Below are 15844 nucleotides of genomic sequence, written 5' to 3'. Positions count from 1 at the left end.
TGTCTTTGTATTCTACCCCTTCGTGGGGCTACAAATTCCCCTCATTTTTTACATATAAAGATAAACAACTAGAAAAGGGTAGTCATGACCGTATTTATTTACAAGCACAGGATGAATCCCTAGCCTCCCCCAAGACAGAGCAACCCTACCCAGCCCAGTTAAATACTCCAACTAGGGGGTAAGGTTGGAAGGAGGAATTAAGGGAAATACAGGACTAGGGGAATATACCCCACATTAAATAGTTATATACACATCAGTTCCTGTGGTTCTGTACAGAGCAGCGGCTGACCCCACCCCCCAGGACACGGAATGGGGGGAGAGGAGACTGAGGGTACTGAGGCCAGAGCCAGCCCCTGGTGAAGTGCAATAGCAGCAGCAAGGTCCTAATGGTGCACAAGAGGGAGGGAACCCCCAGGGCTACCCACCCCCACCCTGCCCTGGAATGTTTAAGGGACAGGAATGGCTCTCAGGGAGCATATTAGGAAGGACAAGGCTAGAACCCTCTTCTGGGACCCAGGTTTAGGGGCAACATTCTATTTTACCCTAAACACAGCCCTTGGAGGAAAGCAGATGGCCAGCAGTGGTCTTCTCTACCCCTCCAAACCTAGGTGAGGGCCTGGTTCCTTCCTACCTCTCCCCAGGGAAAAGGAAGGCAGCTGCTTGGCTCCCTTTACAGAAGCCGAGGGAACCTTTTACCACGGTTCCCTTTGTAGTGTCACTGTCCCCACCAGGGAGGGGCCAGGCACAGTCTGTGGGTTGTCATGAAGCTCAGGAGAAGTTCTGGACAGGGTGGCTGACCTTCATACAGGCCCAATAGAGGGCCCGGCCCAAACACAGCACAGCCAACAGGATGACAAATGCCCAGGCTGCATAGATGCCTCCATATCTCCGTGCATGCTTCCATGTGCCAAACTGATGAAGAAGGAAGATGGGGTTACTGTTGATCTCTTAACATTTTCTAGAAATCATAGTAACAGACTGGGAGTTTCAATCCCTGGTTCCCTATCCATGTGTATCCATCTTCAGGGACCTTCTTAGCCTTGTTCTGCTCCCTTCCCCTAGGGAGGTACATAAGTTATACAATCCCAGACATCTGTCAGTTTTTCTGACAGGTGAGCCAGGTTTCCTTACAACAACTCTAATTTAACCCAATTCTCCACTGCCCTATCTTCTGCATAAAGAAGATGGCTGATTTTTACTCCTACAGTAACAATGAAGATTATCAATTACGCTCAAGTTCAGTTCACCTACAAATTAAAACAAAACCCCCTCAGTTAATCTTTCACTGTTTTTAAGGTAGCCATTTCCCAAATCTTAGGCTATGGAGATGAGGCTGAAGACTGAGAGGGGCTGGATCAAGATTACTCACAGCAAGGCCAGTGGCAGTGACGGCCAAGAGTAAGCCAAGCAAGAAGCAACAGATACATCTCTTTCGTGGATATCTGCGCCCAATAGATGACCTGTGGGGAGGCAAACAAATGGATGTTTGCAAAGGCCCTGCAGATTTTCCCACATATGTCAACAATTACTCACTCAACAATGCCACTCCAATCACTTACACTTTCCTGCAGTGAGGGCAACGGGCCAAGGTTCGGTCTGTGAATTCTGTCCACTATGGAGAACAAAAAGGGGAGAACCAATTAATAGAAGCAGGGCCATGTCTGATGAAGGCCTTGGTACAGGGGAGGGTAGGAAATGAACAGAAGGGAAATCAGAACAAGCCTTTTTAGGATTAATTATAACTCAGAAATACATTCATGATTACTTCTGTTTCTCCCCCTCCTTCCCAAGACTTCCCAATATCCCTCCTCACCAGGAAAGTATTCTTGCAATGTCCACAGATAACCCTGACACCCATAGGTTGTGGTTCCGGACTCAGAGGTCCTGGATGCACAGGCCCCAGGTTGATGATTCTTTTGCTGTAAAGAAGAAAATGACTACGTTTAAATAACTTTTAATCCTAAAGGTCCCCACACTATCCCTCCTCCACACCCTCCACTCCCGGCCTAAGTTCCTCTACTTCTCTGTATGTGTACTATACTCTATACCACCCCAACCCTATCCCCAGGGATTTGAGGAATAACACAATTTAAACTTCAAATCTCTAATTTCTCTTTTATCTCATGATAATTCACCCAGCTCACTAGACTATTTCCTATAAGACACCATTTCACCCCAATCTTTTTATTGTCAGATGTGAAAGATGGCTATAATATTCTAAAAGATACAACAGTCCGCAGTATTTTCCTCTTTCTAAATAAACATGAGGCTCTTTCAACTCAAGGTTCTCTGCAAACATTCATCCTTTTTACAGCTTTCCAATTTTTCCCACTGATGCCCTTCTCCACTTTATGTCTCTTACCAGTAAGGCCGAGGGCAGGCAATCCGCTGGGAAGTCACTTTGCAGATAAGGAGACAGTTACAGGGGCAACGAACATATTTTTTCCCTGGAGGTGCATTCTTGATTGGCTAGAGAATAATGAGGATATCGGTAAGCAAACCTCTAATTCCAATCCCTTCCATTTCCTCCAAAAACACCTTCTGAGGAGAGATCAGAGAAATAAGATTTTAGCCAGGACAGACAGATGAAATTATAACATGAGATTCACAAATAAAAACTAGGCTTAAGTATCCAGGACAGGTATGAAGGTACAGGATGGTAAACATTATCTTCAGTTGAGTGGCTTCTGGGGAATTGACAGTGTGAGACTTCTGGAACTGAAACTGGGTTTCATGACTAGCACTTGGCTAACACCTGAAGGTCAGGGTCTAGAATCGAGGGATCAGAAAGCGGATCTAGGAAACAGGGCCCATTTCATAGATATGTATAACTCACAGTGGCTTCATTGCAGACGCCGCATTTGACTACATGCTGATGCATCTTGCCTTCCACGTTGATGAGAGACTGGCAGACTCGGCAGGTGATCATAGGGGCACTCCCACTGTCCGGGCTGGTCAGAGGGGAGTAGGGGGGCGGGTCCTCCCCAGGCAACACGGCGGGGTGTCCCTCGGGGAACGGGGGAAATGCTGAAGAGGAAAGTAAAAAGGAGGGTGGCATCACTTGCAGGCACCTCACTGATGCTCCAAAGGGTCAAGGAACTCTTTTTCGTCCGCAACCCTGCTGACCTAGCTCGGCGGGCTTCTTATAATCCGTGCTTCCCTAGAAGCCCCTTCCTTTCCCAAGCTCCTTAGCAATTGCGAAAGAAAAAGACAGCTTCACCCAGTCACAGGTGCAACTGCTCCGCACCTGGCGCTGGGGCCCCGCCTCCGCCCCAGGCCCCGCCCCCTCCCTCTGCTCTAGAGTACCCCCCGGGAACACCTCGGACCCGCCCCGGCTTACCCTGGGGCGGGGCATGTTTACCGGCTCCGTAAGGTGGTGCGGAAGGGGTCAGGCCTCCCCCGGGCCCAGCCCCACTCCCTCCCGGCCCCACTAATCCGTTGCCGCCGGCGCCACCGTCGATGGGCTCGGAGAGCAGCGGGGATCGCTCTCCGTCTGCCGCCATGGCCGCCGCCGCCACCGCCTCCTGCTTCGGCCAAGGATCCGGCTCTCTCCGCCGCTGCCGTCTCCGCAGCCACCGCCGCCGCCGCTACCGGGTCCCCAGGGCGCCTGCGCGCCTCGCGCCCAGCTCGCCCCGCAACCAGTGGCCCACCCCGCCCGATTCCGTCCCGCAAGCACGTGATAGGCTATCCCCGCCCCGGCCGTGCTGTTATTCGTGGCCACAAATCAATTCTTGGTCCTGCCAAGGCAGCTCTTTTTTTCCCATTGGGGAGCGCCGCGGCAACGTCAACTGTCACATGACCTCCCGGAGGCCGCTGGGCCTGCAAAAACTGCACGTGACGAGAGGTTCTGCGAGCCATTGGAAGCGTGGCCATCGCGTTACCTCCAGACCAGGAGGTGGGGCTAGGCGGCTTCAGCGGGCTGGTCACGTGTTTCAGGAAGCCCCGCGTCCTCTGTTACGCGCCCACAGTGGGCGCGGAATCATTGCTCCTTATTGGCCCAAAGATGCCACTAAAAGACATCTCCTCTTTGCGGTTACAGTTGGTCTCCCATTGGCTGGCCTCTCTGGTCCTGTGACCCGTGGGGTGCAACTGTATTGGTCCGAACTTCGGTCCAGAAGCCGGGGGCGTGGTTGAAGGAGCGGGCAGTGAAAGTGTCAGAGCTGGGGCGGAGCTGCAAGAGGAGGGAGGTCGGTGGTGCTTAGGCAGCCTGCAAAGACACCTGGAAAAAGTTGGGAGTAAAGATGTACCAGTACGAAATGGATTGAAACGTTAAGGTTACCAAGCCTTTCTCGCTGGAGTCACTTCTGGAACCAAACCCAAGCCTGGCTTCTCCAGGAACCTGTCTTGCAAACTCCACCTTCCCACTCCTCATCCCTGTTATGAATTTACCTCCTTAATGAGTCTGGATCTACCACTACAAAGATATCTCATGTTTTACTCCATTTCTTGACCCGATTAAGTATAGGGATATTTTAATTACTTTGTCTGACAAGATGAGACCCTTTTTAGACTAGTCACAACTTTGCCCCAACTAGGATACTGCTAATGGAGGTTATTCTGACAAGTACTGGAAAAGCTCCTGAGCAGCTCGGGCGTTTAAACATAGAGCCAATCCTACTCACTCTCCGGTTCATCCGTATTCCTCCATACTCAGCTTGCATGGCTGATTAAGACTACAGGTCCCCTCCCCCCAAACACCTGTTTCCGAAAGAAGTCTTATGAAATCTTTCCTAAGCTGAAGTAAATAAAGGGAAGAAACAATTATCATTAATTATTATGGAAAATTTTTTGAGTGGTCCCAAACGCCCAAAATAATCTCTTAGGCTTTTCTGATACAGTAGGACACATCTTGCTAAGATATGAACAAAATACATAGAGAAAAAAAAGCACAGAGCTTCAAAGACAATTCAAATCTATGGTGGCTTCATGCTGAGTGTAGTTCCCAGGGAAGGAGCTGGGTGGTGCCACTTTCCCTTCTAGACGTGTTGCCTCCACCGGAGTCAGCGGCGGAACAGTGAAAGCTATTTTTTTTTTTTTTTTTTTTTTAAGCAAAAAGGCTCTTCGGATTTCTTACGCTTAGGGAAAACATTTACAGGCATACCAAGTTTTAGGGCGCTTGGCTTTAATGCTCGTCGCGGGTATTGCGGTTTTTTACAAACTGAAGATTGTGGCAATCCGGTGTCGGGCAAATTTATCAGCGCCATTTTCCCCACAGCATTTTTTCACTTCGTGTCTGAGTCACCTTTTGGTAATTATACAACATTGCAAATTTATCCATTATTATTATATTGGTTGTGGTGATCTGTAATTAGTGATTACAACTTGCTGAAAGCTCAGATGATTAGTTAGCCTTTTTCTTACCAGGTGAGAAATTTTATTTCTTAATTGGATGCCTCATGAAATCCATCCTTCCAAAAGCAACAGTAATAAATTATGACATTATGAAATTTTCAAAAATATGAGCTACTTATTAACAAATGATTAAGCCTCATTACTGAAATATCTTGCGTCAGTATACCAAGGGCTTTTGCCTTCTCAGTTACTTGTTAGGTGGAAACATCCTAGGAACATTAAATCATTTCTTTATGCTCCTTCTTGAATGCACGTTTGCATTGGCTTTACCTCCTTTGAATTATACCTTTCTATCCCCAACTATGCCGTGTTGTTCCAAAAATATATTACATTAAAATTTTTATGTCCATCTGTATTTTCTTTTGTAGATTTTGATGACAAGGTATATATATCTTTGGGTTTAATTTTTTTTATTAATGGTTAGCATTTTTAGCAGTATTTAATCAAGGTAAGTACTTTTTCAGATATATTATTGCACACTTAATAGACTATAATATTGTGTAAACAACTTTTATACACATTGGGAAACCAAAAAACTCACTTGAATCACTCTATTGTGGTATTATCATTGTTCCAATGGTCTGGAACTAAACCTGCAATATTTCTGAGGTATACCTGTACTAATGTAGGTGTTTCATAAACCAAAGCGGCATAACTTGAACTTGCAAAAAGTAGGGGACACCTGCAATTTTCAAGCCTACCAAAGTGCTCTACCAAATGGGTACCTAAACAGCAGGATCCCCCCACATCTTTCAACTTTATTGGGTGTTTCAGGTTGGGCAGGTTCAGAAGTCAAGGTGAGTGATCCCTTGTTATGTAAAGAATAGTTTAGGAGGATTTCTTTAATTATGTCAGTGTAGGATGAGTGATTATTCTGGGATTAATGATGGAAGATAGAATAAAAGTCTTTGTTTCAGGTGTTACTGAAGTAATTTCCTCTAATTAAGCAAGTACAGTTGGGAAAGACCCCATTGTCATAGGATGAGGAAATACTGGGAGACAAAGACACAAGGTAGTACCAGCTCATGGTCATTGTAAATATCTGATTGTGACAGATGGGCAATTTTAGCTCAGATCTATTAAATATAGAGGATCCTTGACTGAAAACCATGCTGGAATGGCTGTGTCTCTATCACACAAGGAACGTAACCACACTGAGTTTCCCCAGGTCATAGCTCAAAAGGTAATTGCCTTACATCTGGGAGGTGACAGGGAATTGAAAAGACAACTCCAAGGACCATGGCCAGGTTAGCCAAAAGCCTCTCCGCTGAGCCTAACACTGAAGGAAGTACAACCCACCCCAAATACGGGATGATAAAGGAATCGCTGCTGTCCTAGCACTTGTGGCTGCTGCAGGAGCTGGAGACTTCACCTGGGTTCTGATCGTTAGACAACTTTCCCAGGGCAGGTTCTACTTAGATGCTGGTATCCTCCCACCACCTAGGCCCCACATACACCTAATGAACTAAGGAACATCTGGATTCAAATGGGGAAGGGACTGGAGCTCTACAGGGGGACAGGCCAGTCTGCTGCTCTTTATAGTGTTTCTGGCACACAAACCCAAGTGTTCACTCTACAGTGTAACAGTGTTCATTATTTGTATGTTAGTTATACTTACATTCCAAAACCTGTCCTTTTATGACTCTCTCCACCTTCATCAAAGTCATATTTGATATCTATTTATTTTTTTATTATATTCAGTTAACCAACATATATTAGTTTTTGATGTAGTGTTCAGCGATACATTAGTTGCATATAACAGCAACTGCTCATCACAACACGTGATGCCCTCCTTAATACCCATCACCCCGTTACCCCATCCCCCCACCCGCACCCCCTTTCTGTAACCCTCAGTTTGTTTCCTGGAGTCCAGAGTCTCTCATGGTTTGTCTGCCTCTCTAATTTCTTCCCATTCAGTTTCCCCCCAGCTTCTCTTGTGGTCTTCCATACTATTCCTTATGTTCCACATATGAGTGAAACCATATGATAGTCTTTCTTTGACTTATTTTGCTTAGCATAATCCCCTCCAGTTCTATCCATGTCAATGCAAATGGTGAGTATTCATCCTTTCTAATGGCTGAGTAAAATTCCATTGTGTATATGAACCACATCTTTTTTTAAAAGATTTTATTTATAGATTTTATTTATTTATTTATTTGTCAGAGAGAGAGAGATCTGTGAGAGAGAGCACACACAAGAAGCCAGAGTGGCAGGCAGAGGCAGAGAGAGAAGCAGGTTCCCTGCGAACAAGGAGCCCGATGTAGGACTCAATCCCAGGACCCTGGGATCATGACCTGAGCTGAAAGCAGCGTCTTAACCAACTGAGCCACCCAGGCATCCCATTTAAATATTTTATTTATTTATTTGACAGAGATCACAAGTAGGCGGAGAGGCAGGCAGAGAGAGAGAGAGAGAGAGAGAGGAGGAAGCAGACTCCCGGCTGAGCAGAGAGCCTGATGTGGGGCTGGATCCCAGGATCCTGGGATCCTGCCTGAGCCGAAAGCAGAGACTTTAACCAACTGAGCCACCCACGCATCCCATGATGAGATGTAAATGTTAACCAGTAAGAAGCATGTTCTGTTGGACATTCCTGTCCAACAGAACATGCTTGTGAACAGGAATGAGGCTTTGATGGGAGGTCTGATGGAATAATCCCTGAATATGTCCTGCTTAGATCCTTTTCAATGCAGGATTCACCTCCATCCATATATGTGTGGAACAGAACTAAGGAAGGACAGTGGTTCTCTAAGTGCCCTCACAAGGAAAACTGCCTTATAATAAATTCCTTTGGGACTTGAATTCCAAGGAGCCATTATTTAATCTGCAAATGGACTCATCATCTAATACCTACAGTTCTGAGTATAGTCCTGTAGGAGAAATCTAAGGCCAATAAATTGTTTCGCCCTCAGTGACATTACAATCTGTAGTGGTGGGAAGATTCATACCCATAAAGCAAGGCAGTAATTTGTGAGAAGGGCCATAAAAGAGGTGGGAAAAATCCCTGCTGGCATGGAGGAAAGGAATACTTCTTGTCTTTAGCTGTCTATTGCAAATAATGAACAACCCTCAAACAAAGTGATATGTGTTTTCTCCTTGTTATTTTGCATATTGGCTGCATGGTTCTTTCGCTGGTCTCACCTGGGCTCATTCATGAATACGTAATGGGTGACTGGAAATAACAGAATGGTCTAAGATGGCCTTACTCATATGTTTAGCAACTGTATGTGCTGGCTTGCTGGGGCTTCTTTTTTTAAAAGAAAGATTTTATTTATTTATATGAGAGAGAGATAGCAAGAGACAGTATGAGCAAGGGGTAGAGGGAGAAGCAGACTCCTTGCCCAGCAGGACTTGATCCCAAGACCCTGGGATCATGACCTGAGCCGAAGGCAGAGGCTTAACCCACTGAGCCACCCAGACATCCCATCAATTTGTTTTATAAAACATGTATAAGAGGGGCGCCTGGGTGGCTCAGTGGGTAGGGCCTCTGCCTTTGGCTCAGGTCATGATCTCAGGGTCCTGGGATTGAGCCCCGTGTTGGGCTCTCTGCTTGGCAGGGGGCCTGCTTCCCCCTCTCTGTCTGCCTGCCTGCTTGTGATCTCTCTCTCTCTCTCTCTGTCAAATAAATAAATAAATAAATAAAATCTTTAAAAACAAAACCCACCCAGACTGATTTAACAATAAAAAGAATGTTTATTCACACACACACACACACACATATGTGTATGTGTGTGTGTGTGTGTGTATGCAATATTCACCAAACAGAGGTAATACATATTTGAAGTCTGGTGAGTTTCAATATTAACTGAGTTCTAATAGAAAGGGATGCATAGGTGGAAGAAAATACAAAAGAGGAATAATTTTATGTGTCAGGAGGAGTAAATTCAGCATTTTGAAAGATTTTTACAAAAGGAGCATTCAAGATAGAGAAGACTTTGAAGATTTCAGTTGCTTAACATAAGCCAATGAGATACCATGTGGCTACTGATGTGATCTTTGTTCATTCTATGAGCTGTGCTGAGATAGTGTTGAAATTATGGGAGTCTGAATTATTCTGTAGCCTTCATGGTTCAAGGCATATGGGGAGATTCTTAATTTTTGGTTCTGGGTGCCACATCCTAAAAGGATAAACCTGGATAAGAATATGTCAAGAAAAGGATGGCCGGGAAGGTGGAGAATATATCCACGATATTCTATACGTTTGGTTGCCATGTGATTGTCTGAACTGGGATGTGTTGGGAGAATGACAAAGGGCTCTTGAGAAAAATTATCCCAAACTTGGAAACAAAGCAAGAGAATGATGAAATATTCTTTTCACATCATACTGGGAGGTTACCCAAATACATTTTTTGTTTGCCTTGCAAGTTCATTGCAAATTTTGTTTGACATTACATGGTGTCAGAAGTGGGCCTGCTGAGTGTCTCACCTCCCTTCTCTGTCTCTACCGTAGATTCAAATAAGGTACGTACAGAGTCTGTCTTGCTCCTTTAACTCCCCAGTGGTCCCAGTCAGAGTCTGCTGAGTCCTCTTGTAATCTGAACTTTTAAGTTTGAGGTTTGGCTTTATTGGAGTGTCCTCTGTGGCCTGCTGTTGTTCTCAGTTTCTCTTGAAAAGGGGAAGTTTGCTTTCTGAAGCAAGGCTGCTAGGCACCATTCTGGAAATAGTGCTGGCTTTAAGTATAAGAATTATGGGCCCTCATCCTGCAAATTCCTATCTGTCTGGACAATGATTACCTGGGATGATTTAAAATTTAATTGGCCAACTCGGAGCTCCTTCAGGATTCCTAAATTAGTTTATCTGTGCAATCAATTAGAGAAAGGATATAAAGCTAAACAACAACCCAAATGGGAAGTTAATTTTAACTAGCATTTCAAGGAGTTAATGACTCAAAAATTCCTTCTTTCTAAGATAGTAGTTCTAAACTAAGGCAAATTCTGAATTATCTCGGAGATTTACTAAACTAGAAGAATCCTCTGCTGCTCCATCCCTCCCTCCCTCTGCTCCACCCCTGCTTACCTATACACTATTCCTGTCCCTTTACCTGCTGAACTTCCTTTCTGTAATGATTATCTGGAGGCTCCTCAGGAGGGAACCCCCCCTTTTTCTTTTTAAGATTTTACTTATTTGTCAATGAGAGAGAGAGAGAGAGAGCACAAGCAGAGAGAGCTGTCGGCAGAGGGAGGAACAGGCTTCCTCCTGAGCAGGGTGCTCCAGGTGGGACTCCTTCGAGGATCATGACCTGAGCCCAAGGCAGACACTTACCCAACTGAGCCACAGAGATGTCCCATGATGTACCCCCTTTTAAAGTTAAGCCAGGAGATGACATCTTAGGGCCCCAGTTCTCTCATTCTCCTAGGACTAAAGCTGAACTCTTTTGGAGCTATTACCAAGCAGTTCCCCAACCCTAAAGAAAACCCTACTGGGTTTGCTAGAGAATTCTTGATTGTAGTCCAAATTTATAAGCCAGGATTCTTTTTTTTTTTTTTTTTAAACATTTCATTTATTTATTTGACATAGAGAGAGAGAGATCACAAGAAAGCAGAGAGGCAGGTAGGGGGTAGGGAGCAGCAGATCATGACCTGAGCCAAAGGCAGAGGCTTAACCCACTGAGCCACCCAGGTGCCCCAGGATTCTCTTTCTCTTATCAGCTCTTTCACGTGTTAGTAGATGAAAGACTTGGCAGAGAATGGATGCAAAAAGATTCTTTATTGGACTTCCCCACAAAAGGGCCTTAGGTGTGAAGGAAGCCTCAAAATTAGCTAAAGACTCCACAGAAAGCTTCCTAGTGATTTCTCCCATACTACTGACTGGAAAAAAAAATCCAAAAATGTGTCCAAACATCTGATGAATTGTTTGTTTGTTTGTTTAAAGAATTAAGAAATCTTTTAAACCGCTATATGGCACTGAAAAAGTTGACCATCATTCTTCACCCCATTAAATTCTGCTTATATTGAAGGTTTGTAAGAGGAACCTGCAACTCAGATCAAAAACTGGAACTTAACTGCACTGCTATGCAACCAACCTCATGACCGAGTTAATTACTGCCAGGCAGCTCTGGTGGGCTATTCAAAATGATACCAAAAGGAAACCCACACAAGCCCTAAATACTCAAATATAAGCAAGCCAGGTTACCAGCCTGCAATTACAGCAATTGACTAAACTTTCTTACCAAACCCTCCAGGCAAATCACCCCTTAAGGGATTGCCAGTACTGCAAAAAGCCTCAGCATTGGATGAACTGCTTCAAACTCGAGAGGCTATGACAAGATTGTTAGCCCTCAAATTTCACGGCATCTTTCCCAGGAAAACAAGCCACCCTCCAGGTCAATCCTTTGGAGGAGATAGATTTCGCTGTGGGAGATGAGGTGACCAAAGCTTGTGGACACTGGGCAACGCTGTCTGTCCTTAACCCCATCCGCCTCCTCAGAGTCCTGGAACTACTCAAGTGCTGAGAGTTTCTAATATACCTATAACTGTTTTAAAATCATTACCAGTCCCTTTTCAGACGGGTTTCATCCAAGGGACTCGACAATTCATTTTAGTACCTCAGCAGCTATTCATCCTTTAGGATGAGATGTCCTTGAGGCCCATGAGGCACACATATCTTTTCCCAAAAGAGGAAAATATTTCCACATTTGAGCCTGATGAAAAACCTCAAGAGGATTTCCTGCCATTCTTTCTCTGCCAGGTGATGAAAACTCTCATGACCGTTTAACACAGAGGAACCAACTTTTAACCCCTTGAATTGATAAACAGGAAGTGCCTCTCAAGAATGCTGAATTAGGGGCGCTTGGGGTCGTTTGGTGAAGTGTCTGACTCTTGATTTCAGTTCAGGGCATGATCTCAGGGGTGTGAGATTGAGCCCCGAGTAGGCTCTACACTCAGCGCCAAGTCTGCTTGTCCCTCTCCCGCTGCTCCTCCCCTGCTCACTCTCTCTCTCAAATAAATAAATAAATAAATAAATAGAATTTTTAAAAAGAAAAAAATAAGAATGCTGAATTAATCTGGTTTACTGACAGATCCTACTTAAAAGGTGAAACCAGTCACTACTGAGCCAGTGATGCCGTAATATCCTTAACTGAAACCACTGAGGCTAAACCCATACCACAGGCCAGTTCTGCTCAGCAGGCAGAACTCTCTGGCAATACCTACTGCCTATTTTCTAGGTAAAAATAAAGCTGCTAACATCATATCAATAGTAGATAAGCGTTTGGTATTGCTCGTGGGTTTTGTATACTCATGGTTCTGGTATCTGGAAATAAAGGGGGTTTCTTGACTTCTGAACAGAAAATGAAAAAAAATTTTTAAGATATATTTGATCTTTAAATGCTACCCAACTGCCCAAATCTCTTGGTCATTAAAATTCCATGACACTCTAAGACAAACATGGAGAAAAGCAAAGGAGATCATTTGGCTGATACAGCTACTACCCCAGCTGCTTTAAGTCAGTCCCTACCCTATCACTTACCACTTGCAACGTCCGTTTCTCCTGAATTTGTTGACAAATTTGTTTGGCAAACTAGAAAGAAATGAACAAAATAGATTGTAAATTTGACCCCAGGTGAAATCTATGGATAGGTTCTAACAATTTTCCCTGATTGCCTATAGAGATATGTCCTGCAATATGTACATGATTTGACACATTAGAAAACCGATTAGATGGTTTCATGGGGTAAACAATACAACTTGAAGTCATTACCAAAAATTTTCAGGGGTCCATTGGTAGGTCAGTCGTTAAACGTCTGCCTCCAGTTCAGGTCATGATGCCTGGGTCCTGGGATCAAGCCACATGTCTGGTTCTCTGCTCAGTGGGGAGCCTGCTTCTCCCTCCCTCTCTCTGCCTGCCTCTCTGCCTACTTGTGATCTCTCTCTGTCAAATAAACAAATAAAATCTTTAAAAAAAAAAAAAGCTATTCCTACCTGGGGAGTCCCTGCTGAACTTCATAGTGGTTGGGGATCTCATTTTACTGACCTAACCATAAACTCACCCTCTAACACTGTTCTAAATTTCATAACGAATTACCTGCCACCCCTTTGCAAAAGAGTCTTTCAACTAAGCTCTGCTATCAAAAGAAGCAGTCATCTGGCTGCTTGAACAAAACAGACCCCTGGTTTTCTCCTATCTTACCCTCCATACCTACAGATGAGTCTATAGATAATAAGACTTAGAAAAAAATATTTTGTGCTCCCCATATCCTATGGGATATATGTAGGCATTTGTCCGTGCCTACAAGTGGCAGCCTTGGACATTTTACTGCCTAGATGATGTGGTCTTTGAATATTATTGAAATCCGGAGCCAATGGCCAGGAAACAATTCTTGAGATGTCTTTGGTGCAAACAAGTGATTTTATGAAAGCACAGGGACGGGACCTGTGGGCAGAAAGAGCTGTTGCACTGGGGTTGTGAGGAATGGTTGATCACATACTTAGGAGTTGGGGGAGGCAAGGAAAAGGGGAGGTGTCCAAAAGGACTTTGATATGCTATAGAAGATTCTCGGGATGCTAAAGGCCTTGCTACTGTCAAGCTAGGCTTGTTTTTTCTTCTAGTAAGTCATCAACCTTAAGACAGTTGGGAATTTCCTGGATTAATGTCATACTCTGCCCATTGTCAATGGGCTGCAGATCAAGAAGAAACTTAATTTTGTTTACTTTCCTTTCTGTCCTGGTTTCCCACATCACTCAAGGAAGGGAGGGTGATGTTACGGCTCCAGGAAACTGAGTTATGGGTCTCTGGGAGGTAGGCTATTGATAAGAATGCTCTTTTTCTTGTAAATCACTAAGACATTGGTAAACTGATGGAGACTCATGTCTTGCAAGACGGTGATCTCTATTAAAACCATTTGTTTTTTCCTTCCCTTAGTTTTAGGGCAGTCAGGAACCAGGAGTGCCTGAGGAACACAGATCCCACTTGGGGAGAGGTACATTGTGGGGTGTCAGCCCATGCTTTGTCCTCAGCTTGCCTTCTGCTCCTTCATCATAGTCAGAGAATGACAAGACAGTGTCTCCTAGAATATCTAGTTTCTCCCTTCACTGTATTTCAGTTGGTTACATGGATCTCTCCTGCCCTAAAGACACTCACCATAGAAACAAGAGAGCTCTTTCCATTAAATGATTTCCATTAAACAACCTCCCATGGGGCGCCTGGGTGGCTCAGTGGGTTAAAGCCTCTGCTTTCACCTCCCCGTCTTCGTGTCCTTGTCCAGGTTTATGTACACTTTCGGGTGGCCAAGAGCCCCCCCGCCGCCGTCACACGCGATCACACAATTTCCAACTTCGCTCACGGGCTGCTCAGCGATCAGGTCAATGGCAAAGTTTTCATTCACCTCTTTCTGGCGACCCACGAACCGGACCTTCCTGTAGTCCGCATCGTCGTAGACCTGGCCGGTGTGCGTAGTCTTCTCCCCGGTCGGCGACGTGCGCACCCCAAAGCACCGGGCGCCCCGGGGCAGGCTCAGCGCCGCCGGGCCGGTGCGGCCCAGCAGCCGGCAGAATGTCACTGCCGCCGCCATCTTGTGGCTGACCCTTGACCCGGCGCACCGACACGCTGACGCATGCGCACCGTGTCGCAGGGCCCCGGCGGCCCGACTTCGCGCGCTTCGGGGCGTCGCGCAAGCGCGCTGCGCTCCGGAGGGAGCGTCCAGGGAGGGGCCGCGGGCCGGTCATGATCCCAGGGTTCTGGGATTGAACCCCGCATCTCTGCTCTCTGCTCTCTGCTCAGCAGGGAGCCTGCTTTCCTTCCTGCCTCTCTGCCTGGCCGTGATCTCTGTTTGTCAAATAAATTAAAAAAAAAAAAAAAAAGACCTCGCAGATGATGACTTCTACAAATAGGAAGATCATCATTCTGGACAATCGCTATGGACATCCTATATTATAGGATACAATCCTAACGAAGGTATGGATTTCCTTAGAATTTCATGATCTTTTTTTCTGGCAGGACCTGCCACAAATGAGGTCATGATTAGGAATCTGTCCTGGATGGTTAATAGAATAGCCAGATCCACTGTGAGGACCATTAGAGCACACTGGTCTCTAGATTCCCTTGCTTGAGTTGTACCAGATGACAGAAGAGCTTTGGATTACTTGCTGGCTGCTCAAGGAATCTGTGCCATCCCCATGACTTCGTGCTGCACCTAGCGTAACACCTCACAAACAGGCTCAGTTGAAAACCACCAAAATACTTAAACTTGTCATCATTAAAAGAATTCTTTTCAGTCCTCTAAGTCAGTTTAAAGTTTTCTTTCAGTCCACTTTTCAGTGGACTCCCCACAGGACTTGGAGCCCTTCTAAGATCTGGATTACAAATAATCATATTTATTATTATACTTACATGCTCCTTTTTAATTATAATTAAATCAATGATGCTTTGTATTTCTCACTGTTGTTTAGCCATTCAAGATGTCAAAATTATGGTCACACAGAGGTTTAAAATGATCAACCTACAACTAACCATTGGCAATCCCTGAAGACAAATCAACTCCATGGACTTTTTTTTTTTT

At 45.0% G+C, this 15844-nt stretch overlaps 2 protein-coding genes across 4 annotated transcripts; both read right to left on the bottom strand.

Annotated features, from left to right (window-relative positions):
* Positions 1-77: 77 nt before the first annotated feature.
* Positions 78-3513, bottom strand: PIP4P1 (phosphatidylinositol-4,5-bisphosphate 4-phosphatase 1). 2 transcript variants are annotated; one of them, XM_059181040.1, is made up of 7 exons: positions 3341-3513; positions 2837-3027; positions 2363-2469; positions 1814-1919; positions 1560-1612; positions 1370-1460; positions 78-912 (listed from the first exon to the last, which is right to left on the bottom strand). In XM_059181040.1, the coding sequence occupies exons 1-7, from the start codon at positions 3501-3503 to the stop codon at positions 769-771; spliced, it is 855 nt and encodes a 284-aa protein (XP_059037023.1). In that variant the 5' UTR covers positions 3504-3513; the 3' UTR covers positions 78-768. The 2 variants fall into 2 exon arrangements, with proteins under 2 accessions (XP_059037023.1, XP_059037024.1); XM_059181041.1 differs by having other exon boundaries at positions 3362-3513.
* On the bottom strand, positions 3435-14890 carry LOC131836037 (NADH dehydrogenase [ubiquinone] iron-sulfur protein 6, mitochondrial-like). 2 transcript variants are annotated; one of them, XM_059181042.1, is made up of 3 exons: positions 14428-14516; positions 12817-12867; positions 3435-4219 (listed from the first exon to the last, which is right to left on the bottom strand). In XM_059181042.1, the coding sequence occupies exons 1-3, from the start codon at positions 14451-14453 to the stop codon at positions 3955-3957; spliced, it is 342 nt and encodes a 113-aa protein (XP_059037025.1). In that variant the 5' UTR covers positions 14454-14516; the 3' UTR covers positions 3435-3954. The 2 variants fall into 2 exon arrangements, with proteins under 2 accessions (XP_059037025.1, XP_059037026.1); XM_059181043.1 differs by lacking the exon at positions 12817-12867 and having other exon boundaries at positions 14428-14890.
* Positions 14891-15844: the final 954 nt, after the last annotated feature.

The sequence above is a fragment of the Mustela lutreola genome, chromosome 7 (assembly GCF_030435805.1).
Source record: "Mustela lutreola isolate mMusLut2 chromosome 7, mMusLut2.pri, whole genome shotgun sequence".
In the NCBI taxonomy this organism is placed as follows: domain Eukaryota; kingdom Metazoa; phylum Chordata; class Mammalia; order Carnivora; family Mustelidae; genus Mustela; species Mustela lutreola.
This window is presented reverse-complemented; position numbering and strand designations above follow the sequence as displayed.